Raw genomic sequence first — 27,480 nt, forward strand, 5'->3', positions numbered from 1 at the left:
TTGTTTTTTCCCCTTTTATTCAGGTTGGTTTTGACCCCCCTCCTCACATGAGAGTACCTACAATCCCTCCAAATCTAGCAGGAATCCCAGGAGGCAAGCCGTAAGTACCTTTAACTCTTTAGTAACTTTCTAAATGGGAAGAGACTTAATCATTGGCAAACAAAAATCCCAAAGGAATTTACTGGGCTTGGGTGTTTCCAAGGAGATTTCAGATGTTTTAGCTCAGTGACTGCCAGAATTTTCTATTAATACATAGCTAGTAGGTGTCATAGGTACTGCATGTTGTTGGTAACCTTGTGAATTTAACCATTTCTGGAGAGAATCTCTTTGTAGAGTGGGCAGCATCAATCTGCAGGAAGATAAAATGTACTGAGGTAATCATTTTCCCAGAAGGATGCTTTGCCATTCATTCAGAGGACAGAGGTTAGATTTTTCAGTAATAAGCTGTCATCAGCTCTTAACATTGAAAACAATTGAGGTTATCTTTTTTTATTCATTACTAATAGTGGAGCCCAGTTATTATCATATTTTTGGCAAAAGTGAATTTTTGATGGACGATGGGCTACCAGATACTCAACAATTGAAATTTAGATAGTGCTCACTGATTTTATGTGAATACTTGGGCAAATTCAAAAGAGCAGAGATTGAGTGGCAAAATAGAGCTTTTGAGAAGAAAGGAAGAAGATAATTATTTAAAATGTCCCGTATTTTTAAAAATTGAAAAACATCTAACAATAAGTTACTTTATCTTTGAAAAAAGAACAAGAAAAATTTAAAGTAATCATTAAATGTCAAATTCCTGAATGAAGTAAAAATTCATTGTTCATATTTTATTTAAGAACCTTCTCCGTAAGCCTATCTGCATATGCCTCTGCTGCCCTAAAAGTTAAAATGTAGTTTTGCCTAGATTTAATGAAAACTCTCTTAAAATGTTTTAGGTCTTGAACACTTAAATAACATATAGTTTAGCAACAGTATGTTAAATATTATTGCTAAATATTACTGATTCTGCAGCCTTTTCATGTGTTTCAACTGATTTAGTTGAGCATAATGCAATATACGTTGAGTGGTTCTTTTAAAACATACCCACTCACAAACAGTATGATCGCAAATGGAACTATGTTTCAAATGGACCACCCAAACACAATGTAAGGGGAAAATTGAATTCCTGACCCATTATCTCTGTCAGAGAAATCAGATTCCCATTACTCTACTTTTCATATATATTAATGTGTATTACAGTGAAATTTGATTCCTTAAAATGATGCTATTGTTTACATTAGATTGAAAGAAGTGGAGGAATTTGAAAAATTTAGGAAAGAAAGTTGAGTGAAAAAAAATGAAATAAACAATAATGCTAAGACTTAAAATATAATGTAGGCCATTCCTGTTTATCTGCTTAAAAATAAAACAAAATACAGATTAACTCTGTAACCCAGAGGTTCTCCCAGTTTATTCCATCCCCAGTGTGATTTTAGTACTGGAAAGAGCCAAAATTGCACATTGCACATTGCAGTCAGTCTGTGTTAGAGATAGGACTTGTTTCCTGATCTTTCTGAGTGTATTCGCTATACAACACTGCTCTCTGGTTACATGTGATGAAGCTGAGGGTCAGTAAGGCAAATGACTTGGTCAAGGTGCCTTCAACATTAGTTAAAGTCTTCTCTGGCATTTAAAGCTTTTTGTAACATGACTTCTTCCTATCTTTCCAGTCAGTGTCTGTCTGTCTGTCTTTCTCTCTTTCTCTCCCCCTTCCTCCCTCCTTTTCTTTCCTCCCTTCATCTGTCTCTCTCTCTCTCTGTCTCTGTCTCTCTCTCTCTCTCTCTCTCTCTCTCTCACACACACACACAACTAATTAGGAGAAATGGTGCTCCAACTCAGATTTTTGGATTCCCAGTCTTATTGCTATATACCACATTGCCTTGGAATTTAAATAATTCTGATTTGTAAGTTAATATTCAAGGCTAACTCAGCTATGGGGATTAACGTCCCAGAGAACAAAGCAGCTAGCTTTACTAGAGAACAAGTCTGTTTTTAGATATGCTGAAAAAAATCTTACACCATTTTGGTTTAGACAATTCAAGCGTGTGCATCCTTTAGTCTTTGGATGTGTAGCTGCTATATCTTTCTCCTACCTGATTTCTTTACTAGGACTCCTTTATTAGGAATTAGGAATTCATGCCAGATTCATTGAAGGTCTACAGTTTTGCTTTTTTATGTAAAAATTAAAACTTATATCTTTTGTTTTTATATTACTTATGTTTCCATTTCTTGTTATTTCTCACTTCTCTCTCAGGGCACTCATCTCTTATGATAAAGAATTAAAAATGAAAGGTCAGGAAAACTAAACAACATAGTTCAAAAATGCCATATCTGTAGTATTCCATACCTTTGGCTCTCCCTCTCCCCAATCAAAAGCAAGTGGAGGTGACATTCCTTATCTCTTTTTGGATCAGAACTTGGCCGTTGTGGTTTTGTGATGCTGTTTTGATTGCTTTGTTGTTATTCCCATGTACATTGTTATAGTTGTTGTGTAGACATTATTTTCTGGTCCCACCAAATTCATTTTTTCATCAGTTTATATAGGACTTTCTTATCTTCCTTTTGCTTTTTATCTTTTTGTTTTTTTCCGAAGTATGTGTTTTAAGGAGGTCAACAAATTGATGTGTACTTAGAGAGCGTAATGAATGATCAGCTCTCATTAGACAGTGAACTCCCCAGATATATGTAAGGAATGGTTAGATTTAAGCTTTGCATCTTCCCTAGATTTAGCACAGAGATTTGCATATATAGCATGTTTAATAAATGTTTGTTATGTTTTATTTTAGCTTATTAGTGTGTGGAAGAGTCTAGAAATTAGATCAACTGCATTCATTTATAGCCAACTGCCTATCTAAATTGGTGCTATTGACGTAAGTGGTATAAACGGATAATAGCTTGTTTTGAGTCTCTAACTTACAGCTGTTCTGTTAGGATACTACATATATAATTCAGGAATCAACTGTCCCACTGCCATGGTTTTAAATTTTTTGGAGGGGAAAGAATGAGTCTCCATATCTTATCCCAGATAAAAATGTGTCCACCCTTGCTCCTAATCCCAGTGACAGTTGAGTTTAGACAGGAGCTTTGAGCTGCTTGATTTCCAATCTGGTCCAGTTTGCCCAACCTTAGATAATGTGGGGGTCCACCATATTGGTTTCAGACTTGGTGCAGATAGCTAATTGGTTATCTACTGTAGAAACTACTGTAGAACTCTTAAACACAAGCATTCCACTAGCCTCTGTCTTCCTAGTAGTTGGGATTACAGGCATGCATCACCATCCCAGCTAAGTATATCATGGACATCTTTCAAGTACCTTTTGGGGGTTGGAATTATAGGAAAAAAACATTTAATTTTATATGAGATAAGATTGCGTCTTAGCAAAAAGATGTTTCATAAAAGAGAGCGTACAGTAGCAAAACAGACAGTTCATTGAAGAAGTATACTTTCCTTCTTGTTTGTTTTTTGTTGTTGTTTTTGTTAACTGATTTTTCTGCCTTTTCTTTCACTCACCACACTCAAGTTTCCAACTTACTTTTCTTGGTGGATTTGAAAATTAGGGTGATTCCATTTTTGCTGACTCTTAACACACTGTTGTTTTTTTTTTCCCCTGTCTATTATCTTTTGCAAATCTGTGTCTTAGTGGAGTTAACAGTGATACTATATAGGTTTTAATTGAGCGAGTTTTTCTGCCCTCTGGCAAACTAGAAATCTGTAGATAATTTCTTTGGGATGCAGGGTAGGTCCTGGCCTTACTCCAAGAGCTGATGATGCATTTGAGTTGTTGGGTAATTGTGATTTGCTTTCCTGTTCTCTAAAATCTGCTCCCACCACTCTCTCCCCTCCCAAAGTGTCTTGGCAAATTCAGAGTATACAAATGTATTGGCGAATAATAAAAACAGGAAAGGACAACTCGCACCAGTCTGCACTTGCAGCACATATGCCACCAATTCTAGAATACCTGGATAAACATAAAGCTTCCACTTTCACCACAGGAAATCATTCAAATCACTGTGACACAGTGGCTAGACTTAAGTCAAGAAGACTCAAATTCAAATCTAGGCTCAAGACACTTAGTAGTTGTGTGACCCTGGACAAGCCACCCCGCTTCTGTCTGCTTCCTTCCATGGGACAGAATAGTAATTAAAAATAGCACCTTTCCTGCAGAGTTGTGAGGTTCAGATGGGTCAAAAATTGTAAAGTGTTTATTTAGCACAGTATCTGGCAAATGTATACTTACTTCTGAAGTACAGGTTTTGGTGAATAGCTTGAATGATTTCCTGGTAAGCAATTTATGTCAACAATCATTGTTATCATTATTATTATTGAATTAGATGGAAAGCACTTTGCAAATATTAAGTGCTATGTAAATATTATCTATTATAACTTATAATTAAGCATCTATTTGCAAAAGAATGTGTATCTTGTAGAAGACACAAAGATGAAAAATACTGTTATCTTTACCCTTAAGAAGCTTATTATCAAATAGAGATGATATGGCACATAAACAGAAAATGATTGTTCTCAATAGAATGTGACTGGAACAAAGAAGAGATTGCTTTTAGCCAGCAGGAATCAGAGTTGGGGCTGGAAGAAATAGAAAAAACCCATTGAATCATAGTTTAGAGATAGGAAGCATTCTTTTAAAAATGAACAGCTTGTAGTAGGAAAGGTTCAAGGAACCTGGTTGGGTTGATTGGGGAGTTTGGGACTAGGATGGTCAAAGACAGCAAGCAGAGTGGAGGGGACAGCTAGGTGCCAGGGTGCCAGAATGACCCCCTGTGAGGATACCTCTTCCTCTTTGCTTTCCTTCAGAGGACAGACTATTCATACTGTTTGGCTGAGCTGGGAGTTACAATTCTAATCCTTGTGTGTTGAAATGGAGAACCTCTTGCTATTGCCTCCTAATATCCTCTGAGTCTTGCATTCTGCCAGGCCATCAGAACCTGGCTTGCTAATAATGTTCCCTAAGAATGCTTGGGTCTTGCCATTTACATTCTCACTGCCCCTTTTTAGCCCTTTCTCTATAGCTGAATTGTCTTTTTATCTATTGTCTCTGCCCATTGGAGTATGACCTTGTTAGCAGGGGTGTGTCTTACTTTTTATAAAAACTCAAATGCTTGTTTATTATTCATACTCTTAGAATTAAGAAAACTGGTGAATTGATTAGATATGGGAACAAGAGAGACTAAAGGACCAGTGTCCAGGTGGCGACCTCTGGCAAGCAGTTGGAAATGAGAGTGGAAATACATAGATTTCATAGAGGTGATATTAAGACATGGAAGAAAAGAAATTGCCAAGGGGAAAAATGTGTATTTCTCAAATATTTTTGGCTGAATAGCTTGAATACATTGTTGAACCCTGGGAAAATAAGTTTTTACAAGCTGGGTGATGTTTTTGGTATATTTCCTTGTATCAGGATATTGTCCTCATCTGATGATTAATTTAGTTGTTTTGCTGCTGTAATTTTTTTTAAAAAATGACAGAATTTATTGTGTGTGATGAAATGAAGCCAAAAATAACTCTTCCATTTAACCTTTTCTCAGATCTTATACTTGAAAAAAGATTAAACTCATTAACAATATAGAAATGTTAACTGGGGGAAACCTCCAAATGAGTTTTTTGAAATATTATCATTATCAGGGGCAACTAGGTGGTGCAGTGGATAGAGCACTTGCCCTGAAGTCAGGAGGACCTGAGTTGAGATCTGGCCTCAGACACTTCACACTTTCCTGGCTGTGTGATCCTGAACAAGTCACTTAACCCCAGTTGCCTCAGCCAAAAAAAAAAAAAAAAAAAAGGCAAAAAGAAATATTATCATGATCAGCCTGTTTTTTAAAGACTGGTCTGAACCAGTATATGAATACACTTTGGAAGAAAAAGCTTAATACTAATGAATGGTTTTCTGTGGAAAATGAAGAATATCAAAGTAGAGCCCATTAACTTGGTGATTGGAATGATTTTTTCCTTCTGCTAATTGGACATGTTGCAGAGCTAAGGATCTAGTTTTTTTTTGGTGACAAGTTAAAACAATAACAATAGCCTGATGCCTTTTCTCCTTTTAATTCTTCAAAGTTTTATATTAAGCACACCTTCCGTAGCCATTTTTTGAGAAAAAAATTAAATTGGTTGAGTCCTTCTGTTAGTGAAGAGGGTTTAAATACTCCCAGCCTTTCTGTCAAAGTAAACTTCCTGTCACTTTTTCCTGATTAGAAAGTCAGGCTGATTGTATTTTTTGGTGGTTGTATGGCAATGGGTGGTTTTGGTTTAGAGTTGGTATAATATGGTTGGTAGAGATCTGGATTTAGGTTTTACTTTTGATACATATTGGCTCTTTTATGGTTCTAGATAACTCTGGAATAATATCAACTTGCATTAGTATTCACATTACAAATTACAAGATGCTAATTTACATTAGTCAGGAGGTTATTTAGGAATTTCCTACACCAATCAAATCCCAGGGTCACGACCTATCTGTGTGCCTTTTGGAGAGAGGAGGGGTAAGAGAATGTTCAGGCTTTAATGATTTGAGGAGTTATCACTAAAAGAACTTATACCAGTTGAAATCAGCAACTGCTTGGCAACTGATAGTGTCAGAGAGTTGTTTGGCAGGAATAGCAATGGTACCAGGCCATTGCCCTTAGACATCATCTGAGGAACATCCCTTATGGAGAGTGGCTTGGCAATTGCTCCTAAATATGCTGCTGCCACCATTTATTGAAATTCCAAAAAAAAGAAAGTTCTTATCAAAGTCCCTGGCACTGTCAAATGATTCAACATTGGAAATATCACATAATAATAATAATAATAATAATATTAAAAGCAAGCATTTATATAGCATTTTAAAGATTTTTATAATTTTTTTCATTAAAGCTTTTTATTTTCAAAATATATATACATGGATAATTTTTTTAACATTGATCCTTGCATAGCCTTATGTTCCAAATTTCTCCCTCCTTCCCCTCCCCCATTCCTCCCCAGATGGCAAGTAATCCTATATTATGTTATACATGTTAAAATATATGTTAAATCTAGTATGTAAACATATTTGTACAATTATCTTGCTGCACAAGAAAGATCAGATCAAAAAGGAAAGAAAAAGAATAAGAAAACAAAATACAAATGAACAACAACAAAAAGAGTGAGAATGTTATGTGTTATGATCCACACTCAATTCCCACAATCCTCTCTGGGTGTAAATGGCTCTCTTCATCATGAGATCATTGAAACTAAGCTCAATCATTTCATTGTTGAAGAAAGCCATGCCCATCAGAGTTGATCATCTTATGATCTTGTTGCCATATATAATGATCTCTTGGTTCTGCTCATTTCACTTAGCTTCAGTTCACGTAAGTCTCTCCAGGCCTTTCTGAAATCATCCTGTTGGTCATTTCTTACAGAACAATAACATTCCATAACATTCATATACTATAATTGTAGTGTATTGTAGTATAATTTATTCAGCCATTCTCCAGTTGATGGGCATCCACTCAGTTTCCAGTTTCTGGCCATTACGAAAAGGGCCGCCCCAAACATTTTTGCACATGTGGGTCCCCTTCCCTTCTGTAAGATCTCTTTGGGATATAAGCCTAGCAGTAACACTGCTGGATCAAAAGGTATGCACAGTTTGATAACCCTTTGGGCATAGTTCCAAATTGCTCTCCAGAATGGTTGGATCATTTCACAACTCCACCAACAATATATCAGTGTCCCAGTTTTCCCACATCCCCTCCAACATTTGTCATTATCGTTTCCTCTCATCTTGACCAATCTCAGAGGTGTGAGTGGTATCTCAGAATTGTCTTAATTTGAAAGAAATACCGTATTATGAGTAGATATAAATAAAACTCTCTACCATCTCTCTCCTTTGGTGCTTAAACACAATAGGACTTTTTCATCTGTCTTGGAACTAAACCTTTCATGTATGTTGTCTCACCCATTAGAAGAAGAGCTTCTTGAGAGCAGAGACAGTTTTAAAGATGGAACATTTGTTCCCTTTTGCTTAGCACAGTGCTAAGCACAGTGATTTGCCCAGAGTCCCTTGGCCAGAGTGAGTCAGAGGCAGGATTTGAACTTACTATCCTCATTCTTAAGACCTCCTCATTCTGTTGAACCATGTTGCCTCTCTTATTTGTTACATGACAGGGAAAATACCTCATTCCTTGTTATTGTGTCATACTCTAGAAGGTAGAATAGGAATCATGTAAAATTCTGAGAGGCAGTTTCAAAAGCTTAATTTGTTCTTAATCTTTTAAAAGAATGAAAGCATGAGTATTTTTACTGAGAGATTTTAATGTTTGACTGCGAAGGATTCCGTAGTGAGTCACTAATGTTTTTTTTTTCCTGTTGGCCTATAAATTTAATTTAATGCTTCATGACTGAAATTAGGTCAGTTACTAAACTTTGCATCTTTTTCTAGCTTATTTGCTTTATCCTTTTTCTGAATCAGTAATTGGACCTGGCATTATCTCTTAGTGTTAGAATTAACCTTAATTTCTCATTCTATAATGGAAGGAAAAAAGGGCCATTTTTGAGTTTTTAGAGACCAAAATACTGGAACAAGAGAATTCAAGAGCTGTGAAGTGACCAGATGAAGAAACTGAGGTTAAGTAAGAATAATTAAAATAGAAATAAGGGAACCTGGGTCCTTTGTCTCTGCTTTGTCACTCACTGTGACAAAGTATCTGTCATGTATCTGAATTTTATTTTCATCACTGTCAAAAGGAGAGGTTGGAATAGATGTTACCTTCCAACTCAAAAGATTCTGTCCAAAGTCGCACAATTAGGTAAGGGAACTGTGGTTTAAAATACAGATCTCTTATTTTTAGGACTGTTGCCTTCACACTTATTTTTAAATTGGGACCTTTGTATAATAGATGGCATTGATAAAACATATTGTGGTAGTTAGTCTATCTAGATGTTTTAAATACCAGCTAAATAATAATATTAATAGCAAGCATTTATATAGCACTTTTAAGGTTTACAGAACACTTCAAATATTATCTGATTTTATTCTTAAAACAATCTTGGAAGGTTGATGCTATTATTATCCTGCTTTTATTCCATGCCTAACAACCCAACCATATAAGGCCACCCGAACATTTTTTGATATTAAAAAGATTTTCTCTTTGTTTCATGGAAAATTTTGGATCACTTAAAGAATTTGACTTTCCCATAGGCAATCCAATTCACTCTTCTCATTGTCCATTTTCATTACCTGTCATTATGAAAATGGTTAAATTCTCTAGGTTGTCTATCCAAGCAATGCAATAATTGGGATAAGTTTTTTTTTTTAATCCACTTGGTTTTGTTTGGATAGGTGATTGTATGATTGTAAGTGTCTTTTAGGATGGTTCTACATTAGAGATGCTTAACTTCCTGGGGTCCATGACTGGACAGGTTATGTGTGCTCTGTGAAATTGGATGAGAAAAAATTTACGTCTTTATTTTCACAAATTTATGTATGTTCTGAGAAATTTTGCATTATCTTCAATTACAAATTTTGAAAAATATGAAAGAATTCATAGGCTTTGTTAAACTGCCAAAAGAATCCATGACACACAAAAATATTAAGAACAGTTATACAGTAGTTCTGGAACTGACTACACAAGAGCATCTCAGTATCTGTAAATAATCAGTCTTCACCTTGAACTCTATACTGGTTCACTTCTATGATATTGGCAAACATTTTTGCTGATCTTTTGTCTTCTTGTTTTGTGACTTTCTTGATAATGACAAAAGGGTTTGTCAAACAAGGTTTATGGCTATTGAATCTTGCATATTTCTGCCATATGCATGGGAACCACGTTGTTGGATGGGACCCTTTAAGGTGATGTCTTTTTTGAATAGCATGCTTTTTTCCCCCATTGACACACACTATGATTTTGTTTGCCATTCATCTTTTTGACAGTTGTTTGATGGTAAAAATGAGATCTGCTCTGAAATACTGTTTGCAAAAACTTGTATGTTCCCTTCTAATGCCCTAATGTGTTATATAGATTATTCTAACTAAAGACATGGATAGAAAAGTGGGCATTTGAGCTAGTAATTATTTATTGATGAATTTTCATTTTTCATTTTTCCTTTTTTCCTTCCTTTCTTCAGATACTTCAATGCCCTCTAAATTGTGTCTTTTCATATACAGACCCTCTAGTTCTTAGACTTGTATACTTGCCTTTTTCTATTTTTTTTTTTTCCTGGTGCCATACATACTTTACAGACGCACATCTGAAACCATGAGATTAGCATTCAAATGTGGTGACTCATTAGTACTATGCTCATACCTTCTGATCTTCACTGGGTGTTTTAGTATAATGTTTAGTTTTAGTTAAAAGAAGATAGTTACTGTAATTTCCGTTTTGATCATGATCAACTCTTCCTTCTGGAATCTTTTTTTTTTTTTCTCTTAAATAATTGGAAGTTGAGATGACTACTTGAAATTTTTGTTAAAGCAGATATACTGTTTATAGGAGCCATATAAATAATTTGTGTTTTCTAGGAGACATACTGAGTGGAAGTTGCAAAGAGGTAAGTTTAGGTTTGATATCAAGAAAAACTTTCTAATGGAGATGGAATAGGATGTCTTCACATAGAAAATGGAGAGTCATTTGTTGGATATGTTATAGTGAAGATCCATTAGGACATGAATCTGAGTAGATTCCAATTCCTTCCACTTCTCAAATTCTACGATTCTCTGTTCTTTCTTGGTTTAGCACATGATTAGTTTTTCTTTTTTCTTTTTCTTTTCATTTTTTTTTCTCTTAAAAAATCCTTGTTCTCTCATTTGATGAAGAGAAAAAAAAGGTCTGATTTATAGACAGTTGAGATAGTGGTCAATGATTTGTAGTGTTCCCTCTTCACACAGAATGAGATTTAAGGTAGAAAAATGCTGAAGCCCATTGCCTGTCTCTTTGTTGTTGGTTATGACTATGACCTCTACCATATATAGTTAGTTCTACATTACTGAGAGGTCTTTCTGTGACTGAAGTTCACATGTTTCAGGCAGGTCTGTGATTTAGTAAACACCTGTTTTTTCTTTGTACACAGAGCACAGTTCACTTTTATTAATAGTAGCTGTTTCTACTAGGGGAAAAAAACTGCTTCTTAGGAACGCATTCTTGTTTTCTATTGCCACAATTCCCATTGGGGGAAGATCTGCTCTCTATTACTTCACCTTCTGCTACGTATCTAATAAATGAAAGGGCCTTTGCTTCTGACCAGTTTTATTCCATTTCTGTTTTTAAATCTAAGAAGCCTGGTAAAGTTCACTTTTTCAGCATCTAATCCAGTTTCCAGCAATACAAGTGACCCTGGCCCACTGCCACTTGACCCTGAAAGCTACGGGGAGTGTCATTTCTCTGAGGCTGCATTGTCACCAATTAGTTGGTCTTGGCACTACCCATATTCTAGGAGCAGCGCAGTAAATTATTCTATCTCTTGATAGTTTGCCACATTCGTGTTCAAATGTCTCTCAATAACCTCCTTCTTCTGATTTTCTTTTTGGCTTTCTGTGTTTCCCCAAATGCCTCCCTTCTCCCATCTGGCTGCCATTTTGAAACCTCTATTCCTACCTACTTCACCTTCAAGATTATGCCGGGTTTCACATCCTGCTTTTTCCTTTATCCCTCTTATTACTTTTCCTGTGTCCATTATCTACACATATACACACTTATGTGTATATAGGTTGGAGGATATGCTAAGCACATTGAGTTTCCAACTTTTAGTGAAGTACTTCTTTTCTGGGCCTCTTTTAGCTATTATTTTTATCTAATAACTCAAACCTACAAAATGATTTATCCTTGGTTTTGCTTAATTTCTTTTAGACAGATAGGGAATTGTATTCTATCTACTAGTACACAGCCCTCTCATTTTTCCTCTGATGTTTTTCCTTTTATAGCTAATTAATTAAACAAGTAAGTACTTATGATCTGCATCAAATCAGTATTACCCTTTCTGAGTGCTGTCAGTGTTATTTCCAGTACTAAATAACTAATGTCACATTTTTTAGCTTTCCTTTTTCCATTCTTCTGCCTACTAATTGATCCTCGAGTTCTTGTCCTGTCATTTAGACAACACCAATCAGTTACATTGTTCTGGCTTAGTGCTCATTTGATTAGGCCTTCCAGCGCAGCAGGCAGTTTTCAAGCTTCCTTTGAGGCCCCCTGTGACTAATGTATTAACATTCATGTGGGTTTCCCTTGGGACAGAAAAGTACTTGCTTCTCCTGCCAGTCGCTCATTGCACTGTGAATCCATTTTAAATAGTTGCAGTATTATGATCATAGACCTCTTATACAGTTTAAAAGCATGTGACACTTGGAGACAAGTGGGAGTTATCCAGAGATGTACATTAAAAAAATCCTTTTCTCATTTGTGCCTCATAGGCCTCTTTTAATCTGAAACATCTGATTCACACACACACACACACACACACACACACACACACAAAAATTCAGTGTTCAAATTTAAACTCAAAATCAGTTTCACTCCCTTTTAAAATTTGAAGACAAACTGTCCAAAGAACTGTTAAAACTTATATGGGACTATCCAAATTTAGTAGTGGCCATCATACCATGGTGAGGGACAGAGAGAGAAATGAAGGCATACAAATAGATACTTTTCAAGGATAGAGCACAGCCCTCTCTATTTAGTGTCTTTCTTGCCAAATGAATTTAAACTCACCTAATTTTGTGAAAAATGACTTGATATTTGTCTGTTTCTTCCTGAATTTTGTTTGTTCCTGTTGTAAGAACAGGAAACATGATTCCTAGAATCTATTGCTGTAGGAAAAACTCAGTATGATCTTTCACAGACCAAAGCTTATATTTCATATAGTCTGGACTCCCAAGCTAAGGAGAAGAGTAATTATTTGCTGTTTACTGCATTATCAGATGTGTGTTCCAGTTTGAGTAGATATAATATATTTATGTTGGAGCATTTTGTGAAAAATGAGATATTACTGGGGGAACTTAAGAGTACCTTCAGGAGAAAGGCTTAAGCTCTCTGGCATAATATGGTAGAATTTGCATTTGCATTACATTTATTTTGTATTTGTTTTTCAGGCCATCAGTGTAATTCTCATTGCACATAAATTATTCAGATAAAAAGTTACAATAAGAATTCAAGCCAGATTGTCCATTTATTGTCATTTATTGGATTTAGGTTGCTAAGAGATAACTTAAGTTTGTAGTAGTGTTCTTTGACTTTCCAGTATATTTTAAATGGTACATTGGATTTTTCTTTGAAAAGGTGATACGTATTTGATTTTTAAGCTTAAAGAAAGCATAAGTTTTGGTACTTATATTCTTCTTATTTTCAGTCAGTTATATCTTATATTCATCTTCTTTCCATTCCTTCTGTCATTTCTTTGATCCAGGCCTATGTTACTTCTCTCAAAGGACTATTGCTGTACATTAATAATATTGTTGATGGAGTTGTGAATCAAGCTAACCACTGTGGAAAGCATTTTGGAATTATACACAAAAAGTTATTAATGATGCATGCCCCTTGAATCATCTGTAACACTAATAGGCTTATATGTCAGAGAGATCAAATGAAGAGGAAAGGGCCTTCTGTATACAAAAATATTTATAGAAGCTCTTTTTGTGGTAGCAAAAAAAAAAAAAGCTGGAAACTAAAGGGATGCCCATCAATTAGAGAATGGCTAAACAAGCTAAAATATGAATGTAATAGAATACTATTGTCTCTAAGAAATGAGGAAATAGAAGACTTTAGAGAAAAATGGAAAGAATTAAATGAACTGATGAGGAAAACAATTTGTACAACACTATCAAAGTAAATAGCTTTCAACAATCTTAAGAACTCTGAAAAATGCTACATGACTGACCTTGATTCCAGATGAATCACTTCCTGACAGAAGGAATAGAAACAGGATTCAGAGTGAAACATTTTTAATGACCTTCCAACTTATCTTCCAGCCGTTAATTCATCCTTCATTTAAGTGACCAAGTTTATCCTCCTGATGCAAATTATCTGATTATAATTTCCCACTGCTCTAAAACTATCAACAGTTTCCTCACATTGATTGCAAAATGAAGTCTGAACTTCTTTTTCATGATTTTTAAGACTCTAATATAGTTGTTGTCTTATTCTAAAGTGCAACTTCAAATGGACTGGTATTTTTTCTCCACAAACATGGCACGTTTCATGTCTTGAGATCTTTGGATACACTGGAAACATTCTTTTCCTTTATCACCATTGAAAATCTTTTCATTCTATTACCTAATTCAAATGCTGATTATGCAAAATTATAGAATCAAGTTGGAAAACTTCAGAGTTTTCTTGACCAACCCATTAGGAATCCTACTTCAATAGATTCTCTAGTAACTTATCTTTTCTTGTAGTCTTAATGAGGGAGAATCTACTGTTTCTTAAGTTCAAGAATATATTTCAAGCTAGTTGGAATTTTTTTGTTTTTAATTAATAAAAGGAGGAAGTGTCTAACAAGTGGGCTTATCCAAAAAAAAAAAGAATGTCCTACCTTAGAAATAGTAGATTGCTTATCAGTAGAAATCTTTAAATATAGAGATCAGTGAGTCAGTTATTGTTATTTTGCTTATTGTATCACTTTCCTACCCCTACTTCCCATGACTTTGAATTTTTCAGATTTTTGTTCTTTATGGCAAAGTTCAGTCATTCCCCAACCATTAGATATATAGATTGTTCCCGATTTTTCTTTCACAAAATGTTGATAGAGATGGATCTTTTAGCTTCTTTGATTTTAAACCTCATAGTAGAATCTAAAAATCAAAAAGTATGAACGATTTTACAAGCATAAGTCATTTTTTAAAATGACCTGTTCATAATTCCACCAACAGTAAATTAGTATACCGGTTTCCCTTAGCCCTTCCAATAGTGAATTTTTCCATCTTTGCCATTTTGACAGGGATAGGTAATTCCTGAGTTGTCATTTGCCTTCTTTACTTATTGACAACTTTGAACAATATTTAGATGATTGATAGTTTATGGTTGATTTTTTTTTTAAACTATGTGTTTTTATCTTTTTATGATTTGAGGAATTTATTGTTTTTTTTTTTTAATCTTAGAGATTTGTGTTGATTCTCTAGATTTTGAGTATTGAATTTTTTTTTTTGAGGATTATTTAATGGAAATTTTTTTCACAGTATATTCTTGTTCTTAGCTGCATTGATTTTATTTGTTCAGACCCTTCTGCTATTTTATCAAATTTTATTTTATTTTTAGTAATGTCTGTATTACAGCTAGATTTCTTCCTCTTTTTACATTTTTGAAAGTGAGAACCTTCCACTTTGCTCTAGCTTTATGTTCCCCCTAGACTAAGGGTTGGGGAACTTTTTTTCTGCCAAGGGCCATTTGGATATTTGGATGTAGCCCATCATTTGAGGATCATACAAAATTATCAATTCTTAGAACTCAAGTAATGAGAGGTTGTTATATCAAGCTTAACATTGCCTGGTGTTGCCTTAAGCCAATGATTTCATAGCCCTTCTAGACCCTCAGGCTGGAGATTCTCCATCCCTGCCCTAGACCAAATGACTTTATATTTGGAGTGATCATTTAATTGATTATATCTAGGGTAATTGTTATAGTGGAAGGCAATGTCCTAAACATCATTTTTCCAGACATCTTTTTGACTAAAGAGAGGCTTTTTGGGTTTATCAAGTGTTAGATTGCTGATAATGTTTTCTTCTGAATCTTATATATTTAAATTGTGAAACTGATTTTTTTTTTTTTTTTTTTTGAGGTAATTGGGATTAAGTGACTTTTGCTCAGGGTCACCTGGCTAGGGAGTGTTAAGTGTCTGAGCTCAGATTTGAACTCAGATCCTCCTGACTTCAGAACTTGTGCTTTGCACCACTGCTACCGCACCATCTAGCTGCCCTGATAGATTTATTTTTAATTTGGTATCAGATGGCTTTGATAATTATCATTCCATTTTTTGAAATATGATCATGTCATATCTCCTTTATTTTTTTCCAAATTGCTTTCCTCTGAGATTCTTGACATTTTAACTTTTCCATGTACATTTTTATTATTATTTCTCATTTCACAAATTTATTTCCCAAGTACTGATGCTATGGCTTTTTTTTTTTAGCGGGAGCTTTATAGTATTGCTGTCTTTAAAAGTTTATGTATGGGCTATGCTAATAAAGTTTCTTATATAGATATTTTTCCAGAATTTTAATAATTCCTTATTTTCCATAATTGCATATTATTTGTGATATTTGTGATATATCCCAGATATAGAATGAATGAATGAAAAAGGAATTTATTAAGTACTTATTCTGTATCAGACACTGTGCTGTAAGAGCTATAAATAGAAATGAGAGAGACATTTCCTTGTCCTCTAGATACTTACATACTATTAGGGGAGCACAGTACATGGCAGGGAAGCAGTGAAAGATTGTGTACAGTAAAGAGTATGCATGTTTATGGTGCCATGGCTTGCATTTGGTCAGGAAATGGCATGGTAGACTTAGAAATGGAAGAGATGAAACTAAATCTTATTAATGAGAACACGAGTCCTAGGAGCATTTTATTGCTACTTGGAATGGCATTTTAATTTCTATCCATTATTCCTGTCTCTTTTTAGTAAAATTGTGGGTGATTATGGCCTTATTTTGTATGCTTCAACTTTGCTAAAGTTATTTTCCATCTTTTTTTTCCTGATGTCTAAGATTTCTTAGGAAAACCATCATGTCAATCTTTGACAATACTCTTCCCTAAATCCTTTTTTTCTTGGCTTAGTGTTTAACTGCTATTTCTGGTACTCTGTTGTAAAAATGATAGACAGCTCTAGTCCTAGAGTCAGGAAAATGGTGAGTTCAAATCTAGCCTCAGACACTTAAAAACTATATGACCCTGAACAAGTCACTTAACTTTCTGGGTACCCTTATTTTCTTCAACTATAAAATAGTGATAACAGCACTTATGTCTCAGAGTTTCTGTGATGACCAAATGAGATGACATTTGTAAAGTGCTTGGCACAGTGCCTGGTACATAGTAACATTATATAAATGCTTATTCATTCCTTCCCTTACATGCTTCAATTCCCAATTTTTATTGGGAAAATATCCAGCGTTTCCTCATTACAAATAATCTAGCTCTTGGTTTTTGAAGAGTACTTTTGAACATATTAAGCACAATCACTTTCATTTTTATTCTTTTTAGTGTGTTTATATCTAAGGACTTATCTGTGTCTTTTGATATAGTATCGATATATCCATGTGGTTGTTTTGCTTTTTTGTTCTTAATGTGATTTGTCATGCTTATTGTTTTACTAAATGTATTCCTGGTTTAAATTCATCTTGGCAATAATGAATATTTTTGGACACATGGCTATGGTCTCTTTGCCAATAATTTTATTTAAAACTGTATTAATTTTTGTTTACTAGTGATATTGATCATTAGTTCTTTTTTACTTTGTCTTTATGAGCAGAGGGAGGTAAAGATATCAACTTTATGCTCATTCTCTTTTCTGCCATAAGTTCTGAGGTAAAGTAGTTACTTCTCTCTAAGGTTTCCATTATTTCTATTTTAGCGGCTTAACTTCTTTTTGTTAGGCTCAGGTGAGAATAGGAGTTCTTTTCATTTCTGCTATCTTTGAAAAAAGTAAATTGATTTGTATCAAAGACAATCAATATTCTAGGTACTTTAATAGGGAGAACTCAAAAAAATGCCTAGACAATTAAAATCTTATTTTCATTACTATATCATGTTCCTGCTAAGTTTGTGATTCATTTTTTAAACTTCTCATCTATTTCATTCTTCTAGCCAAGTGAGTCTAAAGCATGCATATTTGTTTGCTTGAACTTGTTGCTCTAGTTCAGAGTGCTTTTGAACCTTTTCTGCTTGTAACCCCTGAGAAATTTTTATGTGACCCCAGGTATAAAAGTATATAAAATAATTATGCAAATCAAACATTTATTGATAACAAATTATAATTTTACGACCCTCACATCAAGTTATGGGACCCCATATGGAATCATAGACCCCAGTTTAAGAAACTGAGCTTCTAGTTGGTTCCCATGTATCTGTGATCATCTCTATGCAGTTAATTATCATATCTACATACAACAACTTCATTTGTTCCTAAAAATAACTACCTGTTGGTTATCTCTGCCTACATACTACAGCCATCACAAACTCAACATATCTAAAACTAAAGCCATTATTTTTTTCCTCAAACCAATCCCTTCTCCTGAATTTGCTATTTCTGCTATTTCTGTCAATAGCGTCACCATTCTCTCTGTTTATCCAGGTTTACAACCTGTCTCTGCCACATTTTCACTCTCACTGACTAGCCTCCTTCCTTCTCCTCTACATCCCTGCCAGGTTTTTATCAGGTATATTTTCTCAGTATTTCTCCTATGTTGTCCTTTTCTCTGATCTTTATGTTAATGCCATCCTACTTCAGATCCTTACCACTCCTTGGCTTGAATTATTGCAGTAAGTTACATATTGGGCTCCCCTAATCCACTTTCTCCCCTCTCTCACCTGTACCTCACACAATTGTGTAGGTCTGACCATAATTTTCCATTCTTGTTCAAGTGACTCTCCATTGCTTTTAAGGTACGTAAGAAACTTGTTTTGGCATTTAAAACCCTTCATTGTCTGGCTTCACCCTTCCTTCCCAGAATGATTTTTGTCCAAATGCACACACGTACAAACTCCCAGCCCCGCACCCCTACCCCCTCATTCTGTAGTCTGGTCTCCTCTCCTATCCTCCTGTCCCATATACCTGATATAGAGTAAAGCTCTTAATCATATTGGTAAAACAAGGGTTTTTAACCAGCCTTGTTCAGTTCATTCTGTTTCTTTCCAGGAGCTGTTTCAAGCCATGGTTCAGAAATAGAAATCCTGTCCTCATCCACCATCTTCTTACTTACCTTTTACCTTTGAAAATCTACTTTTCTCTTTAAAAGCCCTTGCTTTTCACTCAATAACAGTGAGAAAAACACCACCTGTGTTTCCTACCTAGGCCATCATAATCCCCAGCAACCCAAGTATTAGCTTTCGTGTTTGAAAAGGCTTAGGAGGCTCTTTGTCACATTCTGGATACATACTCTAGAAAGAAAGAATTGTCAAGACAACAAGTACCTGCCTTAGTATCCTTCAGCATGGCGTCACCCACCAAGAATTTCTTCCCTTTTTTCTCTGAGTTTTATTGCATGTGCTCTCACATATTGGGTCCTATGTATCTGCTATCCTTCCCTTAACAGCATAAGATAATTCCTTTTAAGAAGGTATGGTGCAATTTTGTACCTATTATTTAAAATGTTTACTGGTTCTTCCTTTTCTTCCCATTATTTCAGCCTTCTACTATTTTATTTCTTAGGAATCACTTATTCTTAGGTTATTTTTTTTTCCATTTCTATTCTATTTCTATTCTTTTTATGCAAAAAAAACCGTTGTATTTTTTGTGAGGAACATTTCATTTTCCCCAATAACTTGAAATATAGAAAGGGATCCTTTAAAGATGTAGAACACTTATAGTGGTTCTGATTAGGTCAGAGAGACAAGCACTACAGAATTAATAGAGACTACTGCACAATTCCCCTTGCTTTCCATATTAATAGATAATATTTTGACCTCTGTGACACAGATCTCTCCAGATATTTCAACTATAAGTAGATGTGGTTACTAATAAAGTAAAAATAAGTAGGGTTTTTTTTTGTCAAGTAGTTTCTCTACCAACAGATACTGATAATACAATATTAATTATTTTTTTGTTCTTAAAGAGGAGAGATCCTCATATACAGAATTCTGTGATGAAACAATTTTCTTTTTTTATGGTAGTTCTTTTTGTATGTCTCTTAGCATCTTTATTGGATTATAAACTCATTTGAGGGAACAGATATTGTCTTATTTGTCTTTGTATTATCTCAGCACCTAACAGCATAATTTGTACATATCTGTCCATTTGACATTAACAGTTTTTTAAATTTCCTTGTTTAAATTCATATCTGAAATTTGCCTTTTGCTTTTTTACAGACAGTTATTGCTTGGGTATGTGATAAGTGAAAAAAAATTAGAAGAAGAGCATATGCTTAGTTCAGAACAAGAGAGAAAAGAAAGTTTTCACTTTTCATTTGTTTTATATGCACTAAAAATTATTTAAAGGGGTTAAGCTATAAACCTCAAAATTATATCATTATTCCTATATTTGGAGTAGAAAGATAAATGTGAAGAGTTAAATTTGTATCTGTTTTTGGCTGGATAATAAAGCATGTTGGTTTTTCCTAGGCAAGTCTATAAACTCTTCAAGAAAATGGGACAGTTTTGTAGTAATGAAAAATCTAACTTAAGCTAAAATCTCAATAATTTGTTAATTACCAGAGAAGCAGTGTAGCATAGGGAAAGAACTCTGGTTTTAGAAAAGGTCTGGGTTTTTATCCAGCTTCTAATACTTCCTAGCTCTGCAAGTCTCATCATTTAACTGAGGAAATCAATTTCCTCATCTGTTTAATGGGGATAATGATATTCTCTGCTCCCTCCTCTTACAGAGTTGTTGTGAAGATCAAAGGAGATATCTGTAATGTTCTTTGTAAACTTTAAAGTACTATATAAATGTCAGTTATTACCGTTTTTTCAAATGAGGTAATATACTTAAAGTACTTTGTAAACATTAAGATGCTATATAAATGTCTTCTTTTATTATTATTAATATGGTGAACAAGGCTTCTAGGTAGTCTAATATTTAGTTTCTTTCTGGTTTGAAAAAGATAAAGAGACTGGATGGAGGATAAAAAAATACTTGGATAGTAATAATTAGTAGGAAACCACAACATTCAGCACCAAGATGGATCTTAAAGGCGTTATTACATCTAACCCCCCTGATTTTCAAGAGAAGGAAGCTGGGGCCCTTGAGAAGTTGTGGCTTGGCCTTTAGTTATACAGCTTGGTGTAAAGCAACATGTCTTCTGAGTTTAAAAAAACAAAACAAAATGCAAAAAATAAGTGTTCTTTCCTTTAAAGAATGATTGAACAAAGAATGTTGCTTTTATTTTAAAGTGTGTGTATGGGGGGGTTGGTGGGGATGGGATGCCACTCAATATTTAAGGTGTCCAAGACATTGTTTCTAGTAAATAATTTTGACACATGAAAAATTTAGGACATTCCCTTGCTATGAGGAAAAGTGTTGTTGGGTAATTGAAATGAGTGGCAGAAATTGTCTTTCATATGGAAGAAAACAGTCAAAAGGAGTGTAGTCTTGGATAGAAGGGAAAATCTTGTTCCATAGAGCTAGTACTTTGCTTATTGAAAAGAAAGGACCCCGTTGACAGACAAATGCTGCTGAATGAATGGAAGAAAGTGAAAGAAAGAAGGTGTTCTACTCAGCACAGGAAGCCATGTGACAGAGCAACATTGTGGGGAGGTAGCTCAGTGTAAAACATGGAGCCGAATAATTCCAGCCAAACATGGAAAGAAGTATGTTGAGAAGCTTTGGGCTTTTTTTTTTTTAAAACATAGGAATACAATGTATCATCAGAGTAATTTGAGGAAGTTCAGAGGGCTTTTTTTTTTTTCTTTAAAGCATAAGAACTAGCCAGTCATTTCAACATGTGGTAGAAAATTATAGGTAACACTAAAGTGAAATGATTTTTATGTTCCTTCTAAAGCTCTTTCAATATTTTATCATGGAAATAGGAAAAAAAAGAATGTTATGAAATTGTATGGGCACTCCCAGCTTTTTACTTAGAAATATATTCAACAAGGAAAAACATTTTAGGGCAGTCAGGAGGTGGTTATTCGGTTTTCAAGAGAAAAAAAGTAACATAAAAGAGTCTGTAAAATTCAAAATTTGAGAGACCCTTTTTAAAAATTATTTTGTATTTCTAAAAGTGCATTAGGACAATCCTGGGCACCTGGTAGGTAACTAATAAATGTTTATTAACTGATTTGTGCAGTAGAAGGAATATTGGATTTGAATCTGAGTTTAACTACACCTGCCACTTTTTAATTTTTTGGTCATAGAGAAACCATTTAACATTTCTGGCCTCAAGTTTCCTCTCCAGTAAAATGAAGGGATTGGATTAGGTGACCTGTGGGGTCTCTTCTCATTAGAAATCTATGATCATTGTGATAAGCTGTTGAGTGATATATAGTGGGTAGAGTTTTGGCTTCATTTGGAGTCAAGAAGAGATGAATTCAAATCCTGCCTCTGACATTTATCTAGAGGTGTATATCTGCCAGGACACTTACCCTTAGCCTCAGTTTCTTCATCTGTAAAGCAGGAATAACAGCATCTGCAACTCAAGGTTGTTGTAAGGATCAAATGACACTATGTGTGAATATATATGCATAAACATATGTACATTAAGCACATATATATGTATACATACACATTGATACCCACATTATATTTGTATTGTTGTGTGTATATTAAAAAAAATCAGTTTACAAACCTTAAAGTTCTTTTAGATTTTATGATGATCATTTGATAATCATATGACGACTCTCATCTTTGTTTTTCGGTGGAAAGATGGCTAAGTGACTTGTCACAGAAAGTTAGTGACAAACTAGGATTAGCACTCAAGTCTCTTTGCCTTTCTTAGCATTGCACCATAGTGCTTCTTGCTGCTTCAAAATCATTGACTTCTCTTAGGTTTAAACATGGAAAGTTTAGCTTTGGAAGTAATAAGTTTCCTTGGCAAATTAAGATCAGAACAACTGATACTGGGTCTTTTGAGATAGAGATTAGAACTGTAAGAGGTGTGGTAGGCTAAGCTTTGTTTTTGGTTTTTGATCGTCGGGATAAAGGGCAGGTAAAGAAAATAGAAGAAAATATCTGTCCAGCTTTATATTGCCAATAAAATAACCCCTTCTGGGCCTAACCAGTAAAGTGTTTGATGTAGGACTTAATCTCTTCTATCTTCTTCATTCTGGTATCTAGAGAGCTCAGTGAATGGTTACTAGGGATTCCAACACAGATTTTTAGGAATGGCAGATGTCTTATCTTCTGAACCACAGGAATTCTACTTGTGTCTCTTATTTTCAAACCAAACATTTAACAAAATGATCTTTGGAATGAACAGACAGTGGGTATGTTGGCTTTTATAGTTTGTTTATAATTGTACCTTAAATATTTACCAAGGGCAATGGAACAATATTTAATCAGAGTATATGATTTGAAAGTTTTGTGTTATTTTAAAATAAACATACAAACACATGGAAAATAATTGCTTAATTTTATTTCATCAAGACATAACTCAGTATGGTGGCCTTCCTGCAGTTGATAAATTTATTTTGCCATCTATATTAGATTTATTCTGTTACTATTTAATTCTTCAACTTGAATTGATTTCAAGTAGGAGGAAATAACTTTAATCAAGTAAAGGACCTATTCAGGTCTTTATGTCTTTGTTGAGTTTAGCGACAGATTTCTTTATGATGAATTTTTTTTCTCTCTTCTCTCTTATGTTCCTTTTACCCAATACCTACTCTTCTCCATTGCCTGCCCCTCCCCAAAAGCGCATACTCCTTTCACGTTACTGCAGATGGTCAGATGCAGCCTGTACCTTTTCCGCCTGATGCTCTCATCGGACCTGGAATCCCTCGACATGCTCGTCAGATCAACACTCTTAATCATGGAGAAGTAGTGTGTGCAGTTACCATCAGCAACCCCACAAGACACGTGTACACTGGTGGGAAGGGATGTGTCAAAGTCTGGGACATCAGCCAACCTGGCAATAAGAGTCCAGTCTCTCAGCTGGACTGTCTGGTAAGTGAGCAGGAACTTGTGCACAAGGGTAATTTCTCCTTTGAGACTCAATAAGGAAATAGCTATGCTGGCTTGGATTTTATTCATATTAGGAGGAAATAGAGGCCAGTTCTGTTTCCTGTGCTTAGTATTTTGCTCTACTTTTCCCCCTCTTTAGAGTTAAAAGCTTTATTTATTACAGTTGTGGTTGATACAATCAAACGCTGTGACCCCTCCCCCCAGTTGTTCAGATTTATTTGGATTCTTATTGTAAGAAGGTTTCCCAGTTTTCCTTTTAGTGAACTGGAGCAAAGCTAGAAAAACACTGGGAATTCTTTTCAATCAGTTCAAGTTTTATTTTTGTTTAACTTTTGCATAAAAATTGCACAACAAAATAGCATAAAAAGCATTCTGAAAAATTGACAACTTCTAAAGGGGAAACTCTCAGATACTATCATAAAGACTCTTTAAGTGTATCATTTTAAGAAAGCAGGGCAAAATATTATTTCCAGAGGATAGATGATGAAATGAACCTTCTGCCTTCTGGTAGAGATGTGGTAGACTATGGATAGAGAATATTATACATGCTTACATGTTGACATCATGTGTTAATTGATTTTTCTAGATTTATTTTCTTTGTTACAAAGGAGGCTTTATGGGATAAGAATTTGTAGTGGAAAGTGGCTATCCAAAAAAGCATTGGAAAAACCTAAAGTTGTGATTTTTAAAAAGATAAGTCAGTAAGCTTATTTCTGAGAATAGTATTATCATTTTGTAAATATCACATGCGAGAAAAAATAGAATGTGTTCTGAGCTGTAGCTCTAACTCTTAGATTTATAGACTACATACCATATGCCTTAGATTGTAAGAGGTCTTTGCTGTTTTAAATGATGCATGCATTCACTTTCCTATCATAGATAAGCTCCTGTGAGTTACACACTGCCTTCTAGGGAATATGAGTTCAAGAAGTTGCAAAGAATCCAAGTAGCAGGTTTTTTTGGTTTGTTTGGGTTTTTTTTTAAGAGACATAAGCTATCTTACCATTTAAGCCACAGGAATTCTTGTCATTTTCCAACCTGATTTCCTAAATTCTTGTTTTCCTGGACAGGATTCAGACCCCAAACCAAAAACCAACCTACATTGTGTATGGTTTTTTGGACTAGGAAAGGTAGATTTAATTTAATTGTTGACAAGTCAGTTAGCTAAAGTATCCATGGTTCTTTCAGTGCTTGATAACAACTGTTCTTAATCACTGAAAAAATTCTGAAAAATCTTGTATTATTGCTTCAAAAAACATATGAATTTATTGTATACTTAATGAATGGATATAATTTATCTGTTTTTGTTTTGTTTTTTCAATATTTGTGATAATATCTCACTGATTTGGAGAATAGAAGAGATGAAAAATTTCCCTTATCTTACTTTGCCTTTCAGGGTTAGGAGAATTAGTACTTAGTGAATATGTAATTGAGACAGATATATATGAATTTTTTTTTTAGACTAAAAAGCCGACCTGAGTAATAAAAGCACAATACATATCTTAGGAAATAGGTTAAGCTATGAGCAATAGAAAATTTTCATCATTACTTAGTATTCCAATAGTAATTCATGGATTGAGGCAAAGAATTTATAAACCAGAGTTATTTATTCTCAGAGAAATAAGCATGCAGCCTTATGTTTAGTTGTGGAAAAGTAAATTTAATATGACTCCTTTACTGTGTAAAGATGGACAGAGCAGGGAAACAAAAGCTATTGTATGTATAGGTTAAGGTGAGTTTGTGATGACTTTTGAAGATAGCACAGAGAAGTCAGAATTTGAATGTTCTCTTTGCTGTACTCTTGGCACCTGAGACATCCCAAATCTGAAGTCTAAAACCAAACTAGTGTTGGAAGGATAGTGTTATGTTTTATTGGGCAGTGCACTGTAGTAATTTAATGTTTATTTCACAGAACAGAGATAATTACATCCGTTCCTGTAAATTGCTCCCTGATGGCTGCACCCTTATAGTAGGTGGAGAAGCTAGTACATTATCCATTTGGGACCTGGCAGCTCCGACCCCACGCATCAAAGCTGAGCTGACATCCTCGGCTCCTGCCTGCTATGCCCTGGCGATCAGCCCCGATTCCAAGGTCTGCTTCTCCTGCTGCAGCGATGGGAACATCGCAGTGTGGGATCTGCACAACCAGACACTGGTCAGGTAGGTGACTATGGCCCCTGAAGAAGAACTTTCAGAAGATGCATTATTTGATTAGATAAAGATAATGCTCTTAATTCATAGACTGCTTTTGGTAGTCAATCAACCAGCATTTATTAAGTTCTTGCTATATCACAGGCTTAGTGCCAAACTGGGGGTATGAAGAAGATGCAAAAATAATCCCTGCCCTAAAGGAGTTTACATTCTAATGGAGAAGCCATGGATACACATACATGCACATATATACATACATGTATATATACACACATATATGTATGTACACACACACACACAATATACATACAGAGGAAAGGAGAGGTAAACTTATAGCCCAAGTGAAGGGATTGGGAAAGGCCTCCTGTAGGAGGTAGCATTTTAGCTGAATCTTAAAGAAAGATAGGAAACCTAAGACATAAGCAATAAGGAGAGGATATTCCACAGACATGGTAGATTTTATGGATAAAGATCAATAGTCTCTAGACCAAACTTTTTATTTCGTTTTATTTCACTATGTATTTGTCTTTTACCTTATGAATTAAAAAACATGATTATGAGAAGAATCCATATACATTACTAGACTGCCAAAGTGTTACCCACGACCCCCCCAAAATTTAAGAATGTGTATACCCTAGACCTTTATAAGGCTGTGACCAAGTGTCCTGCCCTGAATTTTTACTTTCTCTTCAATTATCTTCATCCTAGTGACCCAGTATGAGACATATGGTGAGGAAACTAAACATAGGTCATGAGAGAGCTTCATCAGAACTTTTTCTTCTTAGCTGGAGTTGTTCATTTGCAAACATTAGAAGATACATGATAAGAAATGACGATATAAACTTTCCTAATTATTAGAAAAACATATTTCAAGGCCATCGCCCTGCAATATGGTTTAAAAAATATATTGGTATCTCTTAGACTGTAAATAAAATCTATACAATAAGCTGCTTATGTCTAGCAAAATCCTGTTGTCTGAGGTCCTTTCTGTATGTTGTCCTCTTGACCTTTATACTTGTTCCAGTCTTTAGGAAGGAATTTTTTATTCTTCCTCATCTGTGGTTTCCCTCATCTTTATCAATAACAATAACTGGCAATTATTATATTAAAGAAAGTATGGTTTCATTTTAAAATCATTTAAATGTTAAGAATCGAATTGAAATATGTAATGAAATATTCGGATCTCTCATTTTGTGATGCTCCTTTGATACTTACCATCATGTGTTTAAGTGTATATACCAGAGTAGGAAAATTTTCAATAGCTCATTTTGTTTTGAAGCCATATTTACAGAAATGTGGTAAGAAACATAGAGGCAGAATCTATTTTTATTGCATGTGTGTTGACATGACAATAGAATTAATTTTATTGATTTACAGGACAAGTAAATGATACTTGATGATATTGCTTCAGCTTTTATAGCAAACAGTTCCCTGTCTATTATGGGTACTCAGTAATTATTAGTTGGATGCATGCGGGCATGTTTGGATGGTTGGGGATGAAACCATGAAAAATTGACATTATGGATCTCTCTGTTTAAGTTTCACCATTT

General features: G+C 34.7%; 1 protein-coding gene across 10 annotated transcripts in view; it reads left to right on the forward strand.

Moving 5' to 3' along the window:
- TLE1 (TLE family member 1, transcriptional corepressor) overlaps positions 1 to 27,480 on the forward strand; it is a 114,288-nt gene that overhangs the window by 79,892 nt on the left and 6,916 nt on the right. For all 10 annotated transcript variants that reach the window (XM_031945486.1, XM_031945485.1, XM_031945488.1 and 7 more), the window contains 3 exons: positions 24 to 100; positions 23,512 to 23,761; positions 25,692 to 25,939. In XM_031945486.1, the coding sequence (XP_031801346.1) occupies positions 24 to 100; positions 23,512 to 23,761; positions 25,692 to 25,939 (575 nt within the window). The remainder of the gene's footprint in view (positions 1 to 23; positions 101 to 23,511; positions 23,762 to 25,691; positions 25,940 to 27,480) is intronic.

The sequence above is a fragment of the Sarcophilus harrisii genome, chromosome 1 (genome assembly GCF_902635505.1).
Source record: "Sarcophilus harrisii chromosome 1, mSarHar1.11, whole genome shotgun sequence".
NCBI lineage: Eukaryota > Metazoa > Chordata > Mammalia > Dasyuromorphia > Dasyuridae > Sarcophilus > Sarcophilus harrisii.